Genomic DNA, 16085 nt, shown 5'->3' with positions numbered 1-16085 from the left:
GAGCAGGTTGAAAGGCCGAGGACGGATTAGTACACAACTGGTACACGATGAGGCTTGTGGGGTGACAGAAGGGGAAGAAACAAACCAGATGTTTGGGAATTGGGGTGGGGGTACATTAAACTCCGATGCCATGTCTACATGACCCGTCAACCTCCAAGCACTATATGACACAATTGACGCTTGGGAGTAGATCCGTGAAGGTGCTTTACCAGAATGATGAATATACAGTAGACCAAGGGTTCTACAATAAAAGTTCTGAAAAAACATTCCACTGTTCTCAAATATCTTCATTTTTATTTTTCTGCACAAAATAAGATGAAAAATAAATAAACAAGTCAATAATAAAGAAAATCAATCAATCAGTAATAAATAAATATAATAATAATAATAAAAGGGCAAATAATAAAAACTTAAGAAAGCACATATAGTTGGTGGGTAGACAAATGATTTTTTTCAGATTAAAATGAACAAAGCATTATTAGAGCCCTGTAGACATGACCAAACACGACTATAGTCACATTTATACTCTTTTTATTTACAACATATTGCGCAACTGCAGGGTCTTGAGACACATGCTAACTCGCAAACTAGAGAGCTAGCGACCTAAACGGTAGCCTTCAAGTTATTTCCTTTCAACTTAAATAGCCAAAAACTTACCACTTCCACACGGATAGGGAGGATAACTATTAACAGTTATTTAACCTTTAACATGAACATGAATCAAACGTAATAATTTTTTCTGGGTACATGATACCATACAGCATCCATATCAAACTTACGCGGGCCGCACTAACATTAAACTTTCATATGAAGGCGGGGGCCTCAAACTATTGTCCTGCGGGCCACATTTGGCCCGCGGGCCGCATGTTTGACACCCCTGCAGTAGACCCACAGTAGATCAGATCAAGTCTTGAGTATATATGGGTGATTTACTACCAGCTTTTCCACAGGAAAACACTCAAAGACCCCCTGGTTGGGAGCCTAATACAATAAAAGACACATATTCATATTACTTACATACTTACATACATATAAGTATACATATAAGTGCAAGATAATCACAGGTAAAATAACAGAAGTGAGTTAGGAGTGATGAATGACTGTACTGTGCTGCTGTGCAATACAAATTTCCCCACTGAGGGACGAATAAAGGCATATCTTATGTCTTATCTTATCTTATCTTATCTTATCTTATCTTATGGGAGGGGACATTGGGGGGTTGAGTGGGTTCAGACTCCATGAAGACTTGCTGAGATTATTGCAGTGTACCAGAGCACAATAAGTACATGGGTGGGGTTTCAGGGGGACATGAGACTTGAGGGTAGGGGGTGTCCCAGGGATTAACTGTTTTCATTGTAGGACAAACAGTAATTGGTAGCACGGCACGGTTCCACACAAACACAACACGCTAGTCAATAGGGACAGGTTTTTGGTTTTTGTATATGTTACATGCAGAAGACTATGGACGTTTGAAAGAACTCAGAACTGTTCTTTTAATGAAAATATGGATAAGGTGCAGTTTGTGTTCAAATACTAATACTATTACTATTAAATACTAAATAATAAATATATATAATATAATATATAAATATAATACAAATTATATATATATATATATCATTATTATTACTATTAATAATACTATTTTATTATTATATATAATAAATTATATTATTATAATAGAAAAAGCGGTAGAAAATGAATGAATTAATGAATGAATAATTCTAATAATAATTAATAATTACAATAATTATTATTATATTAATAAAATACAATAAAATATTAATAAAAACTCCAATAATAATATAATATTATTTATAATATAATAAATATAATAAAATTATATTTAATTATAAATTAAACATATCTATATTTAATTTATAAATATCATATTTATAAATATTAAATATAATATAATATAATATATAAATAAATACTAATAAATAAATAAGATCTATTTCTTCATACCACCCTCGGCCATCTCTATGTGGAGTTTGCATGTTCTCCCCCGTGCATGCATGGTTTTTTTCTCCGGGTACTCCGGTTTCCTCCCAAATTCCAAAAACATGCTAGGTTAATTAGTGACTACAAATTGTCCATAGGTATGAATGTGAGTGTGAATGGTTGTTTGTCTATATGTGACCTGTGCCCCCAGGTCACACTTTGACCCCCCTGATGTAGGACAGTAGTGTTTTGTACACACCAATAAAAGACTCACATTACACTATTTTATTATTATCTCATTAAACAACCCCTTGAAAAATACTTATTATTATTATTAAATTTTATATGAAGTAATATACTCTATAATCTAATCCGAGTCAAATGTCATTTTGCCAAGTTCCATTTTCTTTCTTTCTTTTGCTTATTTTCTTACTATGTAAAGAAAACACGTTCTTGTGGTCCCCTAAGCTCTGTCAACAAGTGTACATTTTCAATTACATGAAGTTGTATGATGTAATGTGTGTGTAAGTGTGTACTGCTGTGTGTACTGGCCATGTGCATCTGAAGTCACACTGCAGTGGAACAGAAGGGGGGGGGGGGGGTGTCCCAGTGATTTGGGCCTCTACAGCGCCCCCTAACATATCTCAGGGTAAACGCACCTAATAAATACTATTTAAAAAATCCAATCCACTTTATTGATAAGCACATTTTATAAACAGGATTTCCAAAGTGCTGCACGGACTAGTAAAATAAAAAGTAATAATCCAAAACTAAAAGATCATTTAAGAAATAAAATAGTAAAATAGATATTAAGATATTAAAAACAAGAAGCAAAGCAATAAAAGTATAAAAAAATCAAACCAATTAAAATAAAAAGAAAGAACTAAAAGACACAGGACCATACGACTCACTCCGAGTTAAAAGCCAGAGAATAAAAGTGTATTTTAAGTTTATGATTATTTCATTGTCATATAATAAAAAAAGAAGGATGACGTGAAATATAAATAAAAATATGAATAGTACATCAGCTTTACATTTCCATACATTGTTATTAATTGACCAACTTACTTATAATTGTGGTTGTAATTTGTAGGTGTGTAGTACTTCATCTTGTCATAGGTGTCCAAAGTGTCCCAGGGGCAATTTACGGCCCGTCACTCAATTTTTTTTGGGCCTGGGACACAATGTAGAAATTGAACTAAAAAAACAAAAGCACAAATGGGAAAAAGGAACAACTTTAAATAACTATAAATAACTATATATACGTATATATAAATATATATATTTATGTATATATGTAATATATATATATATATATATAAGTTGGTCAATTAATAACAATGTATATAAATGTAAGGCTGATGTACTCTTCATATTTTATTTATCTTTCAGTTTATCTTTCATATTTTTCTTATTATATGACAATGAACAATGTCAAGGGAAAAGCTTGAATTGTTAACTTTAAATAACTATATATTTATATATATATATAATTTATTTATTTAAAAAAAAATAATTATTATATTTATATATATTATATAATTAATAAAATGTATTAAATAAATTATTTTTATAACAATTAAAGCTTTTCCCTTGACATTGTTCCTTTTTCCCATTTGTGCTTTTGTATATATATAACTATATATATATCTATATATATATCTATATATATATATATATATACATATATATATATATTATAAGAGATATAGAGAGAGAGTATAGAGAGTTATATAAAGATATATATATATGTGTGTATGTATATATATATAGCCGCCACAACACCCTTAGCTTCCATCTATATTATCTAATAGTCCAGCCGGCTCTTCTAAATGTTATATTACTCTCTGACAATGAGAAATAATAATTTTCGATTCAGTTCTTGTATTGCATTGTCAATAAAAAATTGTCATTAGACGTTGCCGGTAGATCAGCAGTCAAATTATTGCCAAAACCAATCAACCTGAGCAAATGAATCATCTATAGACACGTAAATAGACTCAACAACAAAAGCAAGAGTAATGCATGCATGGACGCAAGTTTAATAAACATTTATGACAGCATAAATACGCTGGTTGTCGTGTTGTTATTTGTTAGCAACATGCAGACTTCTAATAGCGTCTGAGTCACAGACATGAAACAAACATGTTGACTTGTTGTTTCCACTCATATTAGTGTGTGTTTATTGCATGTTTGTCACTTAATAGAGGTACCCACTGACCCCTCACGCCCGCCCCATCAGTTCGGGATTGGTCTGCAGCTCCAGCTCGGAGGATTAAAGCATGTTTCCCCACTTTTTGTCCCCTGTTCCCCTCCTCTCCTTTTTCCTCCCGCTCCTCTCCCCGCATCACATGATCCGTTACATCATGGGATTGAGGTCAGAACTGGATTAGGGCGAGCTATGCAAGCAGGAGAGAGCGCGGCAACGCTGGAATTACTGAAAGTGATGGAGGAGATGCATGCATGTGTATCTATTGGGGGGGGGGGGGGGGTACGGCGGTCAGATGGTTCGCAGATGAAGAGAACAAGGGAGATGATGAGAGATGGAGGCAAAGCGAGGAGGATGCGGCGGAAAGCGAAGGTTTAGTCTAAAAGGGGGCTTGAACAATGCAAAGGTCATAAAGGTCATGATTGATGCTGTAAACGCAGCAAAGTGTCCATTTGGACAAAACACGGCTCGACAAACCAAAAGCTTGAGTAGAAGTAGACCAGTAGAAGTAGTCTAGACCAAACTTCTTAAAAGACTCAAAAAAACATTGTGATGTAAAACCCGTGGACTACGGTCTTGGGCTTTGGGTCGTGACTGAAAGGACAAGATCATAGGTTCAAGCCGGAGTAGAACCGTTGCTCCATATGAGATGGCCGGAACATCGGCTCAGAATGCCCCCCTGATGCCCCCGACGCGAGTGTCCAGGGTACTTCCAACCGGTAGAAGGCCTCGGTGAAGAACCACGGCCCATTGGAGAGACTATGGCTTGGTGATCCTTGGGAAGGAGCCTGAGATAGGGAAGTATGCTTAGGCTGCTGCCCCGTGATCCGACCTTGGATAAGATAAGATAAGATCAGATAAGATAAGATAAGATATGCCTTTATTGGTCCCTCAGTGGGGAAATGTACATTGCACAGCAGCAAGAGTACAGAATCAGTTCAGCAGTACAAAAATACACAATATTAAAAAAATAAACAATATAAACGACCCAAGTATTAACAAATCAACACATGTTACCCAGAGTTATATACAAATACAGTATGCAGATAATATGAAACCAGATGAAATATATATATAATATATGACCAGTCTATACACTATGAGATCTTGCTAGTGAGTTAATATGAGGCATTATAGAAATACTTCACATAGAGCTTAATATATTGTATTTAGAGCCTTGATATCGCACATGGAGGTTGATCAGATATTGCACAGTGAATGGAGTCTGGAGTAACTATACTGAGTATAAAAATAAAGTATTACACAGATGAATAGATGGAACCCCTGAACTGTGGAAAATTCACAATTGTACCGTTTCGGGACGCTGGTTGACTCATTACTTATTAAACCTAGAAAAACTGAAATTGAATCTATTCTTGAGTGGGATACACATTGGAGACGTGATTACCAGTCAGTAGATCAAGGGTTTGAATCTCTCGAGAGTTGAAATGTTCTGGGTCTTCTCTGGGGTCCAATTACTGGACTATTAGGTTCATTGGACTCTCAACTCGAAACTGTCCATAGGTGTTAATGTCAATTTGGATGATTGTTTGTTTATGTGTTCCCCTACAAAAAAAAAAACACTTCCTCCCTGCCATAGCTGTGACCTCCCACACCATGAAGGTCATAGAGAGGATGCAGGTTTGTGTGGCTCAAGACCAGACCCATGTGTGAGGGAATCTTTATCTGATGTACACTCTAAAAAGTAATTCAGAGTATCTGTTGACACCACTTGATTTAATACATAAATGCAATGTAAAAATGTAATTCATTGATTTAGATAAACTTTCTAAGTTGAAGTTATGTTCAAATAATCCCCTGAGCTAGTTTAGCCGTGTAACTGCTACCTACAGTAGCATTAAGTTACTGCTACTTAAAAAGCTGTGTGCATTGTTATTATAATTAAGTGGACAACAAATTAAACTACTTTGAATAAAATGATTAAGTCAGTTGACTTAACATATTTTTTTGAGTTACAAACTTAAAAACTATGACAACAATTATTCAGTAAGCATTACTTAAAATAAGCTTTGAGTGAAGAGGAAAAGCTAATTCGTGCAATACAATATTGTTTGTTGGTTCAAAGCAATTTCAAATTAAGTTGTCGTAACTAAGAAAGACTAATGGAAACTGTTGCGTTGATTTTTTTTGTTGAGGCTAAACATTTATTTTTTGAGTGCAGAGAGCAGACCAAGTACTGTACTTCCTGCATCATGTTCTTGCCTTAATACAACAACAACCAGGCTGCTAAGGTCGGAGAGGATGTGGACACCCCCCCTTATCACCTGGATCATCACCTGGATCATCACCTGGATCATCACCTGGATCATCACCAGGATCATCACCAGGATCATCAATGACCCGTGAGGCTGCAGATGTGTGTGTTTGGCCGTTGTCCACAAACTCTTGGGTGCTTTAATATCTGTTGGGTAGCCGGAGTCAAAGTGAGGATAAAAAACAGGCTGTAAAAAAAGCCGAGTCAGTTGGCAGGCTGGCTACATTGAGGATCAGAGACAGAATGCTAGGTGAGATCAGACCTATACCTACAGTAGCCTGGATAGCCCAGATGTCTAAGGAGTACTACAATAAGTCCTGTCTGTCGGTCTATAATTCACAAGTCGCCAAAAAAAATACATTATTCCAGTGGCTCTCAACTACTTCCTGTCATCCCCCAAGGGACACTAATTGAAAACTTTTGAGAACCATCCATTTGGGAGTATGCTGGAGCCTATCCCACCTGACTGGTACTGGTATTCTTTGGAATGGTCGCCAGGACAACACATTCATACCTATGGACAATTTAGAACCCTCAATTAATCTAAGATGTGTGTTTTTGGAATGTGAGAGGAAACCCGAGTACGAGGAGAAACCACATCCCAAAGGTACCACACTTGGGTTCCTCTAATCTGCTATTGACAACATCAGAATAAGATAACTCATATTCAAGAGTTTTACGTTGGTGAGACTCCAGAAAGATGCCTTTTGCCTAATTGCAATATTGTATACAACAGGGGTCTCAAACACGCGGCCCACGGGCCAAATGTGGCCCGCAGGACACTAGTTTGAGGCCCCCGCCTTGATATGAAAGTTTAATGTTAGTGCGGCCCGCGCAAGTTTGATATGGATGCTGTATGGTATCATGTACCCAGAAAAAATTATTACGTTTGATTCATGTTCATGTTAAAGGTTAAATAACTGTTAATAGTTATCCTCCCTATCTGTGTGGAAGTGGTAAGTTTTTGGCTTTTTTAAGTTTAAAGGAAATAACTTGGAGGCTACCGTTTAGGTCGCTAGCTTGCCAGTTAGCAAGTGTCTCAAGACCCTGCAGTTGCGCAATATGTTGTAAATAAAAAGAGTATAAATGTGACTGTCATTTCAACAATAAACTTTGGTGTCAAGGTGGGGGTCTCAAACTAGCGTCTCGCGGGCCACATTTGGCCCGCGGGCCGCAAGTTTGAGACCGCTGGGCTAGATGATGCTAAAGCATCTGTCGCGAGCATCATCAGGAGAAGGAGCCAATGAAATGACCAGAGAAAGGTGGTCATTGAGATGAATATCGGAGGATGAGTGACAGCACGATGAAGAGGCTGGACGGAAGAGGAGGAGGAGGATGAGGAGGAGGAAGACGTAGACGGTAATCCCGTCTAATTCACTTAGGGTTGCGCTGAGGGAGCAGGACACTAAGAGGATTTGGGACATTCTCTAAATTAGATCAGCAAGAATAACAAACTGCCCGGAGAGGTGGAGCAGAGGGGACGAGGGGGCACGTCGTGAGAGGTGGCACCACCAAACGGACAAGTTCAAGTTGGCATGAAGGCGGACCCGTGTGACGTGGGCGTGGAAAATAAGAAAAACCAGGAAGAAGCGGATGGTCGAAATAACGACACGGCGCTAATTGCCGTTGTGGCTGACCCTCCGTATGTGAGAGGCCAAGCGTTTTCCATAATCCAACTGGTTTAGTCCAAGATATTAATCTGAGCATTTGTGCTAAACTCTGACTTTTACTATTAGTGATATTAACTAGGTGTTAAATTGTAATCTGGGGCCTGACAGTGGCCGCTTGATCCATTCATAGTGTAATGCTGATCCTGTTAGCACTGCTAGCTGCAGATCACTCAAACCGACTTACGCTGCTCTAGGTGTGATTTAGCAGCTTTGCCGCACGCTTACAAATCTTCTTTCATGACTTATGCTTTTCATCGTGCTTGGCAACACCAAGGCAATTGCAGGAACGGCACAATTTATCTGTGGCAAAGAATTGGGGCTGAATTTTGCCATTTCCGATGAAAACTGCCCCTCCCTACTTACAGAACATGTCCTGTTGGGGGGGCTCATTTTGTGCAAGGGGGTGCATTCTTAGGAAATGTGCAAAGAGAGAAAGTCATCTGGTAATCTAGCATGCACTTGTTGCCACAATGATTGACTGTGGTGTAATGGTCCAGCTGCTGCCCTTTAAAGTGCAGGGTGTGGGTTTTTTCTGTTCATTTGTTCATTCATTGATTTTCACAAGGGTCACAAAGGGGGTGCTGGAGCCTATCCCAGCTGTCTTCGGGTGAGAGGCGGGGTACACCCTGGACTGGTGGCCAGCCAATCACAGGGCACCTATAGACAAACAACCATTCACACTCAATGAACTACTATTATAGGCAAAACTGCCCCTCCCTACATATAAAACATGGCCTGTTGGGGGGGCTTTTGTGCAAGGGGGTGCATTCTGAGGAAATGTGCAAAGAGAGAAAAAAAAAGACAAGTAATCTGACATGCACTTGTTGCCACAGTGATTGACAGCACGCAGAAGAGTAAAGTGGTGTAATGGTCCAGCTGCTACCTTTTAAAGGTCAGGGTGTTTTTTTTTCTGTTAATTTGTTCATTCATTCATTTTGCATGGTTGCTGGAGCCTATCCCAGCGGTTTCGGGCGAGAGGCGGGGTACACCCTGGACTGGTGGCCAGCCAACCACATATAAACAAATTTGGTGTGGCCAATTAACCTAGCATGTTTTTGGAATGTGGGAGGAAACCAGAGTACCCGGAGAAAACCCACGCATGCACGGAGCATGCAAACTCCACACAGAGATGGCCGAGGGTGGAATTGAACTCGGGTCTCTTAGCTGTGAGGCCTAACCACTTGTGCGAGATACTGACCCTCCAGTTGCTTGTGATGCTGAGTCATCAGTAGGTAAACAGTGTCAAAGCGGTTTGAGTCCCTATTATTATTATATACTTTTATTAGTGTCTCTAATTAGCCTTTTTAATGTAAATATATTGTGCATATGTTGTTATTTAGTAGAGGTGTTGTGTTTATACAAACCTTCATATATTTTGAGTTTCGAATGATTAGTGTCTGCCCCCCATCCCAGTCCCCACATACGTGTGGAGATGAGTGCTCTGCCTCAGGCTTGGCGCGTGTATGTTTGGCGGCCTAAGGATTAGGAATCGATTAAGATGAAATTGGACAACAGGAGGGAGCAAAACGGGGAGGGAATGGTAGGGTTGGGTGGACGGGGGTGGGGACGTGGGGGGGGGGGGGGCAGGGGAAGGAGAAGCTGGTCAGCATGATTACAATGTGCCTTCAGAGCAGACTGGCCGCCAGCTTGTTTGGAGAGGATTAGAGCAAGGAAAGAAATGAATCATATTTCTAAGTCCTGAGTGTATCTCTGTCTCTCTGCTCTACTGTCCATATGCTGCTACCCGAGGATTACAGGGCATCTATCTATCCATCTATCCATCCATCTATCCATCCATCTATCTATCCATCTATCCATCCATCTATCTATCATCCATCCATCCATCTAGCCATCCATCCATCCATCTATCCATCCATCCATCCATCCATCTATCCATCCATCTATCCATCTATCCATCCATCCATCCATCCATCTATCTATCCATCCATCCATCTATCCATCTATCATCTATCATCTATCATCTATCCATCTATCCATCTATCTATCCATCCATCCATCCATCTATCCATCTATCTATGTATCCATCCATCCATCTATCCATCTATCTATCCATCTATCCATCCATCCATCCATCCATCCATCCATCCATCCATCCATCTATCCATCTATCTATGTATCCATCCATCCATCTATCCATCTATCCATCCATCCATCTATCCATCTATCCATCTATCCATCTATCCATCTATCCATCTATCCATCCATCCATCCAACCATCCAACCATCCATCCATCCATCCATCCATCTATCCATCATAAAGTCGGAATATGACATTTATAATTAGGGATGTCTGATAATTATCGGCCCAATATTAGCATACAAATGTGATATCGGTCGATATCGATACACAATTTTTTTTCCCGATCATAAAAACTGATATTTAAAAAATACATATTTAGATATTGGTATCTGTGTCAGCTGATATCAGTATTGGAAATTGAGAGTTGGACAATATCGTTTTTTAGTTTTAAAAAGCCAATAATGGAGATCCCTAATAGTAATATAATAATAATAATAATAATTATTATAATAATAGTTGTGATGATGAGAAGAAAATTGACAAGAGGAATATTCAAACAAACTTGCTGAAATGGGGGGAAAGCTATTTTTACAAGAATAAAGTCAAAATATTAAAGTGAAAAAAAATAATAATTTTTAAAAAAAGTCATAATACTATGAGAAACAAAACACAGTGTTATTTTGGGGGGGAAATATTAAGATATTAATATTAATATTAAGATGATTTAAAAATGGAGGAGTGGTTAGCGCTCAGGCCACATAGCTTGGAGTGGAGTCATGAACACAGACCTTAACTTGGGAAATGGAGGCCTGCAGTTCAACATGTTGTTGTGGGGTCTTTTGTGACCTCTTTGATGGGGTCATCTGTGGATAAAATGGCTTTATAACAGGCTGCATGGTAGACGAGTGGTTAGCCTCACTTAGCAGGCCTCACAGCTAAGAGACCCGAGTTCAATGCCACCCTCGGCCATCTCTGTATGGAGTTTGCATGTTCTCCCCGTGCATGCGTGAGTTTTTTCTTCGGGTACTCCGGTTTCCTCCCACATTCCAAAAACATGCTAGGTTAATTAGCCACTCCAAATTGTCCATAGGTATGAATGTGAGTGTGAATGGTTGTTTGTCTATATGTGCCCTGTGATTGGCTGGCCACCAGTCCAGGGTGTACCCCGCCTCTCGCCCCAAGACAGCTGGGATAGGCTCCAGCATAACGGTTATGTCGACAACTGCTAAATAAGAAAAGAAGAGAAGAAGCCAGACGCGGCGTTTAAATAAAGTTGTTTAATATCTATCTAGCAAGGTAGCGGTGCGACTGGTCAAACACAGGAGACAAATGAAATCAAATACAAAAAGAAAAAAAGAATCATTCATGATGTAGTATTTACGCAAAAGATAAAAGTACAGTAAACCACTAAGAAGCATAAACGTCCGTCTTCCTATTACTGCTACTTTCATCCGATAAAACCCTGAGTTTGAAAATAATAATAAGAAAAATAGAAACAGGAAAAACGTGAAAAGTTGGCAGTTGTCTAAGATTTCATAATACGATTGTTGCATGGCGTGCGCACGTCAGATGTGATTGAATATTTACAAAAAGCATTTTCGCAAATGTCATCTGAAGAAATCATATGAACGGTGACAGTAATAATACTGATAATAATAATAATAATAATAGCAACTTCAAAACAAATTAACACAGTTTTTTTTTGTTACTTTGACGAATCCACAAATGTTGAAAGAAACATAACAATATGAAATCTAATACATAAAAAAAAAAATCAAAGATACATGAAATACATATATTGGTACGCATCACATCTTTACAAATTGGATTTGAGAGACACCGAACTCTCTGTGCTGGGGGGGGGGGGGGGGGGGGCAGATTGGCACCTCCTTTCCCTTTCTGTGGTGCAGTCTTTGAGCCTCTCGCAAAAAAAAAAAAAAAAAAATAATAAAGTCAATGAAACATAATAGGCAGAACTGCTTGAACAAGCCGTCGTCTGCTAACGTCCCGTGAAAAGGAACATGGGGTGACATGGGGTGACGTGGGGGGGTCTTTAGTTCTTGAGTGCCAATAGCCACAATGCAGCCATTGTTGCCCAAATTAGGAGTTGATCCTATTAAACCAACAACGCGTGAGCCGTTCTCTTGATGATTCCAAGCATGCTCAAAGGCAAAGGCAACGGGTTTGTACTGCAGTCACTTCAGGGACTCACACTCCACCCTCTTGGCTTGTATCACACACACACAAAGGATGGAGGGGGTCCGTATCAAACAAGGCTACCGGGGTTGGGGGGGGGGGAGTCATCAGCATCGATCAGCTCCTCTGTTGGGTGCGGAGTTGAACTGTCGGCTTGCATGTCAACACTTTGTCACCGATTGTCCGTGTTGCTATCAAGGCTGTTGACAATACACAAAATGTACAATTTCTAAGAGTACTACTGATGTGTTAGTACAAATAAAGTGCCCTGTTCCTTCCAGTCATGAAGTCATCAGTGATATCGTTGATCCAATACTTGGAATTCATCATTTTAAGACCAGAAAGTTGAAATATTTTCCATGGTTGATAATAATTAATAATTCATGATATTGAATGAGCATAGTTCTACTGTCCTGTAGGTGTGTGAGATCTGTTTTAAGAGACCAAATACGGTTTCTTGCCCTGTAAAAGGCACAAGTTGGACCTTCTACACCACTCAGTTGAACTTCTTCATTGTCGCCGTTGGTTTCTAGGTTTGATGATTGGGAATTGAAAATTGGGAATTGTGTGTATTCAGCAACCCGCTCTCAAGTCCACTCCTTCTCGACCCCTCATTTGATGATAATTACAAGACCTGGAACTTCCAGGAGCTCTGGTCTTTGTAGTCCAGACAGTCAGTGGCGTTGAAATTGAGTTTCCAGGCAGATTGGTCCTTGTAGTCCAGGCAGTCGACGGCTCCAAAGCCCAGTGAGGCGGCCGTGTAGCCTTGTGAGGAGAGGGACGCCGGGGACTGGCTGAGGGGCCCGCCCATGGAAGAGGCGGTGATGGGGCTGAGGGCCCCCCCAGTGCCCGACAGCTGCGGGTGCATGGGGGATAAGTAGGAGCTGCAGTCCAGGCCGGTGAAGTAAGAGGAGGAACCCGCGTAGCTCTGGCTGTAGGCCGGGGCCTGGCTGTAGGTCATGGGGTAGGTGGCGGCACGCTGCATGCAGGGGGTGGTGGAAGCGGACAGGGGGTCCGGCAATGGGGAGATGGACGCCGGGCTCCAGATGGACACGGTGGCGCTGGCAGAACTGGAACTGGCGGTGATGGCGGTGCCCGGTGGAGGAGGCGGTGGGCTGTAGGGTCCGTTGGCGGGGTTGGCGGTGGCCTCGGCGCTCGCTTCACGGGCTGGGGAGGACTTCTTCTTGGGGGGCCGCGGTTTGGACTGGCCTGTGCTTTGTTGCTGCTGTTGGCGGCATTTGGCACGGCGGTTCTTGAACCACACCTGAGTGATGGATATTAAGATATTGATCATTTATTAATTGGCGATAGACGCAAATCTAGACATGCAGTAGTACATTGCTGTTATTCAATACCAATAAATGACTAATATACTGCAAATATTAATTTTCCGCGATATTACCTGTACTCTGGACTCAGGTAAGTTGATCTTGAGGGCCACCTCCTCCCTCATGAAGATGTCTGGATAACGGGTTTTGGCAAACAAAGCCTCCAGGATGTCCAGCTGGGCCCTGGTGAAGGTGGTGCGTTCCCGACGTTGTTTACGTGGGGTACCTGTGTAAATTAATCATCAATTACTAATTCATTATCATACATTAATATATTAGAGTCATTATATACATTATATTATGGTCACTACAACAATTATCACTCTTGTTTTATTTTATGTTGTAATAATTGCTATAATTGTTTTCATATTTTTATGAATCACTACATTAGATTTGTGTAATAAATCAAAATACAAGAACATTTAATGTACAAACAACACAAACATGGCCTGACAATGAATCAACATATTCAAGTAAATTATGAAATAAAATTTCAGTTTTAAATTTCAGAAATGGCACCCATCTGGCAAGGATGCCAGATGTTGCAAACCAACCACAAAGCAAACCCAAACAGCATCATTTTTTCTAAATCTGGGTTATACAGATTGAGGTTTGTTTTAAGTCCGTGTGAGAACAAGCTGCGTTTCCATTCACACACTTTTTTTTATTGTTGTTTGACTCCTCTGATAATCCTCTACACTTATAGGTCAAGTCAACACATGTTCATACTGGATGCAGAAGCACAAGTAAAAAAAATATCGAATTTCTTTACATTTTCAGCATTTTAACGTGAAACTTTTACGCATAAAGTAATTAATGAAGTTATAAATACTCACTCGGGTATCCAACGGCGGCGGTGTGGAGCAGATCCATGCCCGGGCCGGACAGTGTTAACCCGTTCACGGCGTAATGGGGTTGCTTAATGTAGGACATCATGCCTCCAGTGGGCTTTAAAACACTCCCTCACTCCCTCACTCTCTCCTCTTCTCTCAGACCGGCGGCCTCCTCCTCTTCCTCTCTTAGTTTGTCTCCAGGGGGTCTCTCTCTCTCTCCCTCTCTCTCTCTCTCTCTCTCTCTCTTTCTCTCTCTCCGATTATTTGCACTTATTATTCTGTCCAACAATATCAGACACCTGTTGCATTACACCTGCACAAACAACCACGTTACGCACCAGCACTAAAGTGATGCCTGTGTATCTTAAGCGTTCTCAATGCACCAAAAAGAACACAAACACCTCAACAAAAGTCTAGAAATGTAGCCACATATTAAAAGAATACAATAAAATTACCAAACGTGCGTATTTTCTACAGCCGAAGTCGTGCGTAATAACGTTATTACGCACGGATGTCCCCTGCTGGAATGCGCCGAAAGACGATCCAAAAAAGAGTGCGCAAGGCTGTCTGCGAATGAAGTGGAGCGGAGGAGAGTTGGAGGGGGGGGTCCTGGTGGTGTCTTGCCGAGGACTCTTGGAGAACTTGTGGGTGTAAGCAGCGTGGACAAGTGAGGGGAGAAACAAGTGGTTGGCTAATTAGAACTCGGTACTCTCTCAAGTAGACACCCACTGCCCTGCCCCCCTTCTCTTTCTCTCTCTCTCTCTCTCTCTCTGTCACACACACGCACACACACACACCCAAACACCCATACACCAAAATACGCGTACATCCAATACTCTGTTATGTATAAGAGTTATAAACTAATATTCTCATTATTGAACCATTTTACATTTCACGATGAAGCAAGTTTACCACAAATTGTGGAAAAGAATCACTACAAAATAAAAAAAAATACAGTTTATTAATGTATGCAAATACACTAACAAATGTACTAACCATTAATAAAGTTGTACATTTTATGTTGTAATATTAAAACTATTTTAATTGTGCTTTATTTCTATGAACAGTTATAAATGTATTATTATTATTTATACAAATGCTACTAATAATAATACATGTTGCTTTATATCTGCAAGAAATAACTGTTTTATTATTGCTTAGTGTATGTTATATACATATATAATATCTAAGTTTACATATATATACATATATTATAATAACATTGTATTTGTTATACAAATGCAATTATTATTATTATTATTATTATTATTATTATTATTATTATTATTATTATTATTATTATTATTATTATTATTATTATTATTATTATTATTATTATTATTATTATTATTATTATTATTATTATTATTATTCAGAATTGGCCTTTAGAAACGACTGGGCAACTGGCCGAGAGCAGGAGACGCACAGGCCGGATTAAAGGTAGCACAAAGAGCGCTTGTTCTCCAATGAAATCCTCTTTTGTTGCCTAACATGCTCCCACCAGCCATATCATAATAATAAAAATAATAATAATAATAATAATAATAATAATAATAATAATAATAATAATAATAATAATAATAATAATA

At 39.4% G+C, this 16085-nt stretch overlaps 1 protein-coding gene across 1 annotated transcript; it reads right to left on the bottom strand.

The window, feature by feature from the left end:
- Positions 1–11396: 11396 nt before the first annotated feature.
- Positions 11397–15179, bottom strand: LOC131135059 (homeobox protein otx5-like). The gene is made up of 3 exons (XM_058080869.1): positions 14500–15179; positions 13738–13889; positions 11397–13599 (listed from the first exon to the last, which is right to left on the bottom strand). The coding sequence occupies exons 1-3, from the start codon at positions 14597–14599 to the stop codon at positions 12961–12963; spliced, it is 891 nt and encodes a 296-aa protein (XP_057936852.1). The 5' UTR covers positions 14600–15179; the 3' UTR covers positions 11397–12960.
- Between the last annotated feature and the right edge of the window lie 906 nt (positions 15180–16085).

This window comes from Doryrhamphus excisus, chromosome 8 (genome assembly GCF_030265055.1).
Source record: "Doryrhamphus excisus isolate RoL2022-K1 chromosome 8, RoL_Dexc_1.0, whole genome shotgun sequence".
Lineage (NCBI taxonomy): Eukaryota > Metazoa > Chordata > Actinopteri > Syngnathiformes > Syngnathidae > Doryrhamphus > Doryrhamphus excisus.
Note: the sequence above shows the minus strand (reverse complement) of the source record. Positions and strands in the feature narration are given on the sequence as shown.

Bases quoted from the DNA above. Each gene is read 5' to 3' on its own strand.
- LOC131135059 (XM_058080869.1), bottom strand. From the start codon at position 14,599: ATGATGTCCTACATTAAGCAACCCCATTACGCCGTGAACGGGTTAACA. The intron at 13,890-14,499 runs GTGAGTATTTAT...TAATTTACACAG, and splicing joins CGCCGCCGTTGGATACCCGA to GTACCCCACGTAAACAACGT. The intron at 13,600-13,737 runs GTAATATCGCGG...TCCATCACTCAG, and splicing joins TACCTGAGTCCAGAGTACAG to GTGTGGTTCAAGAACCGCCG.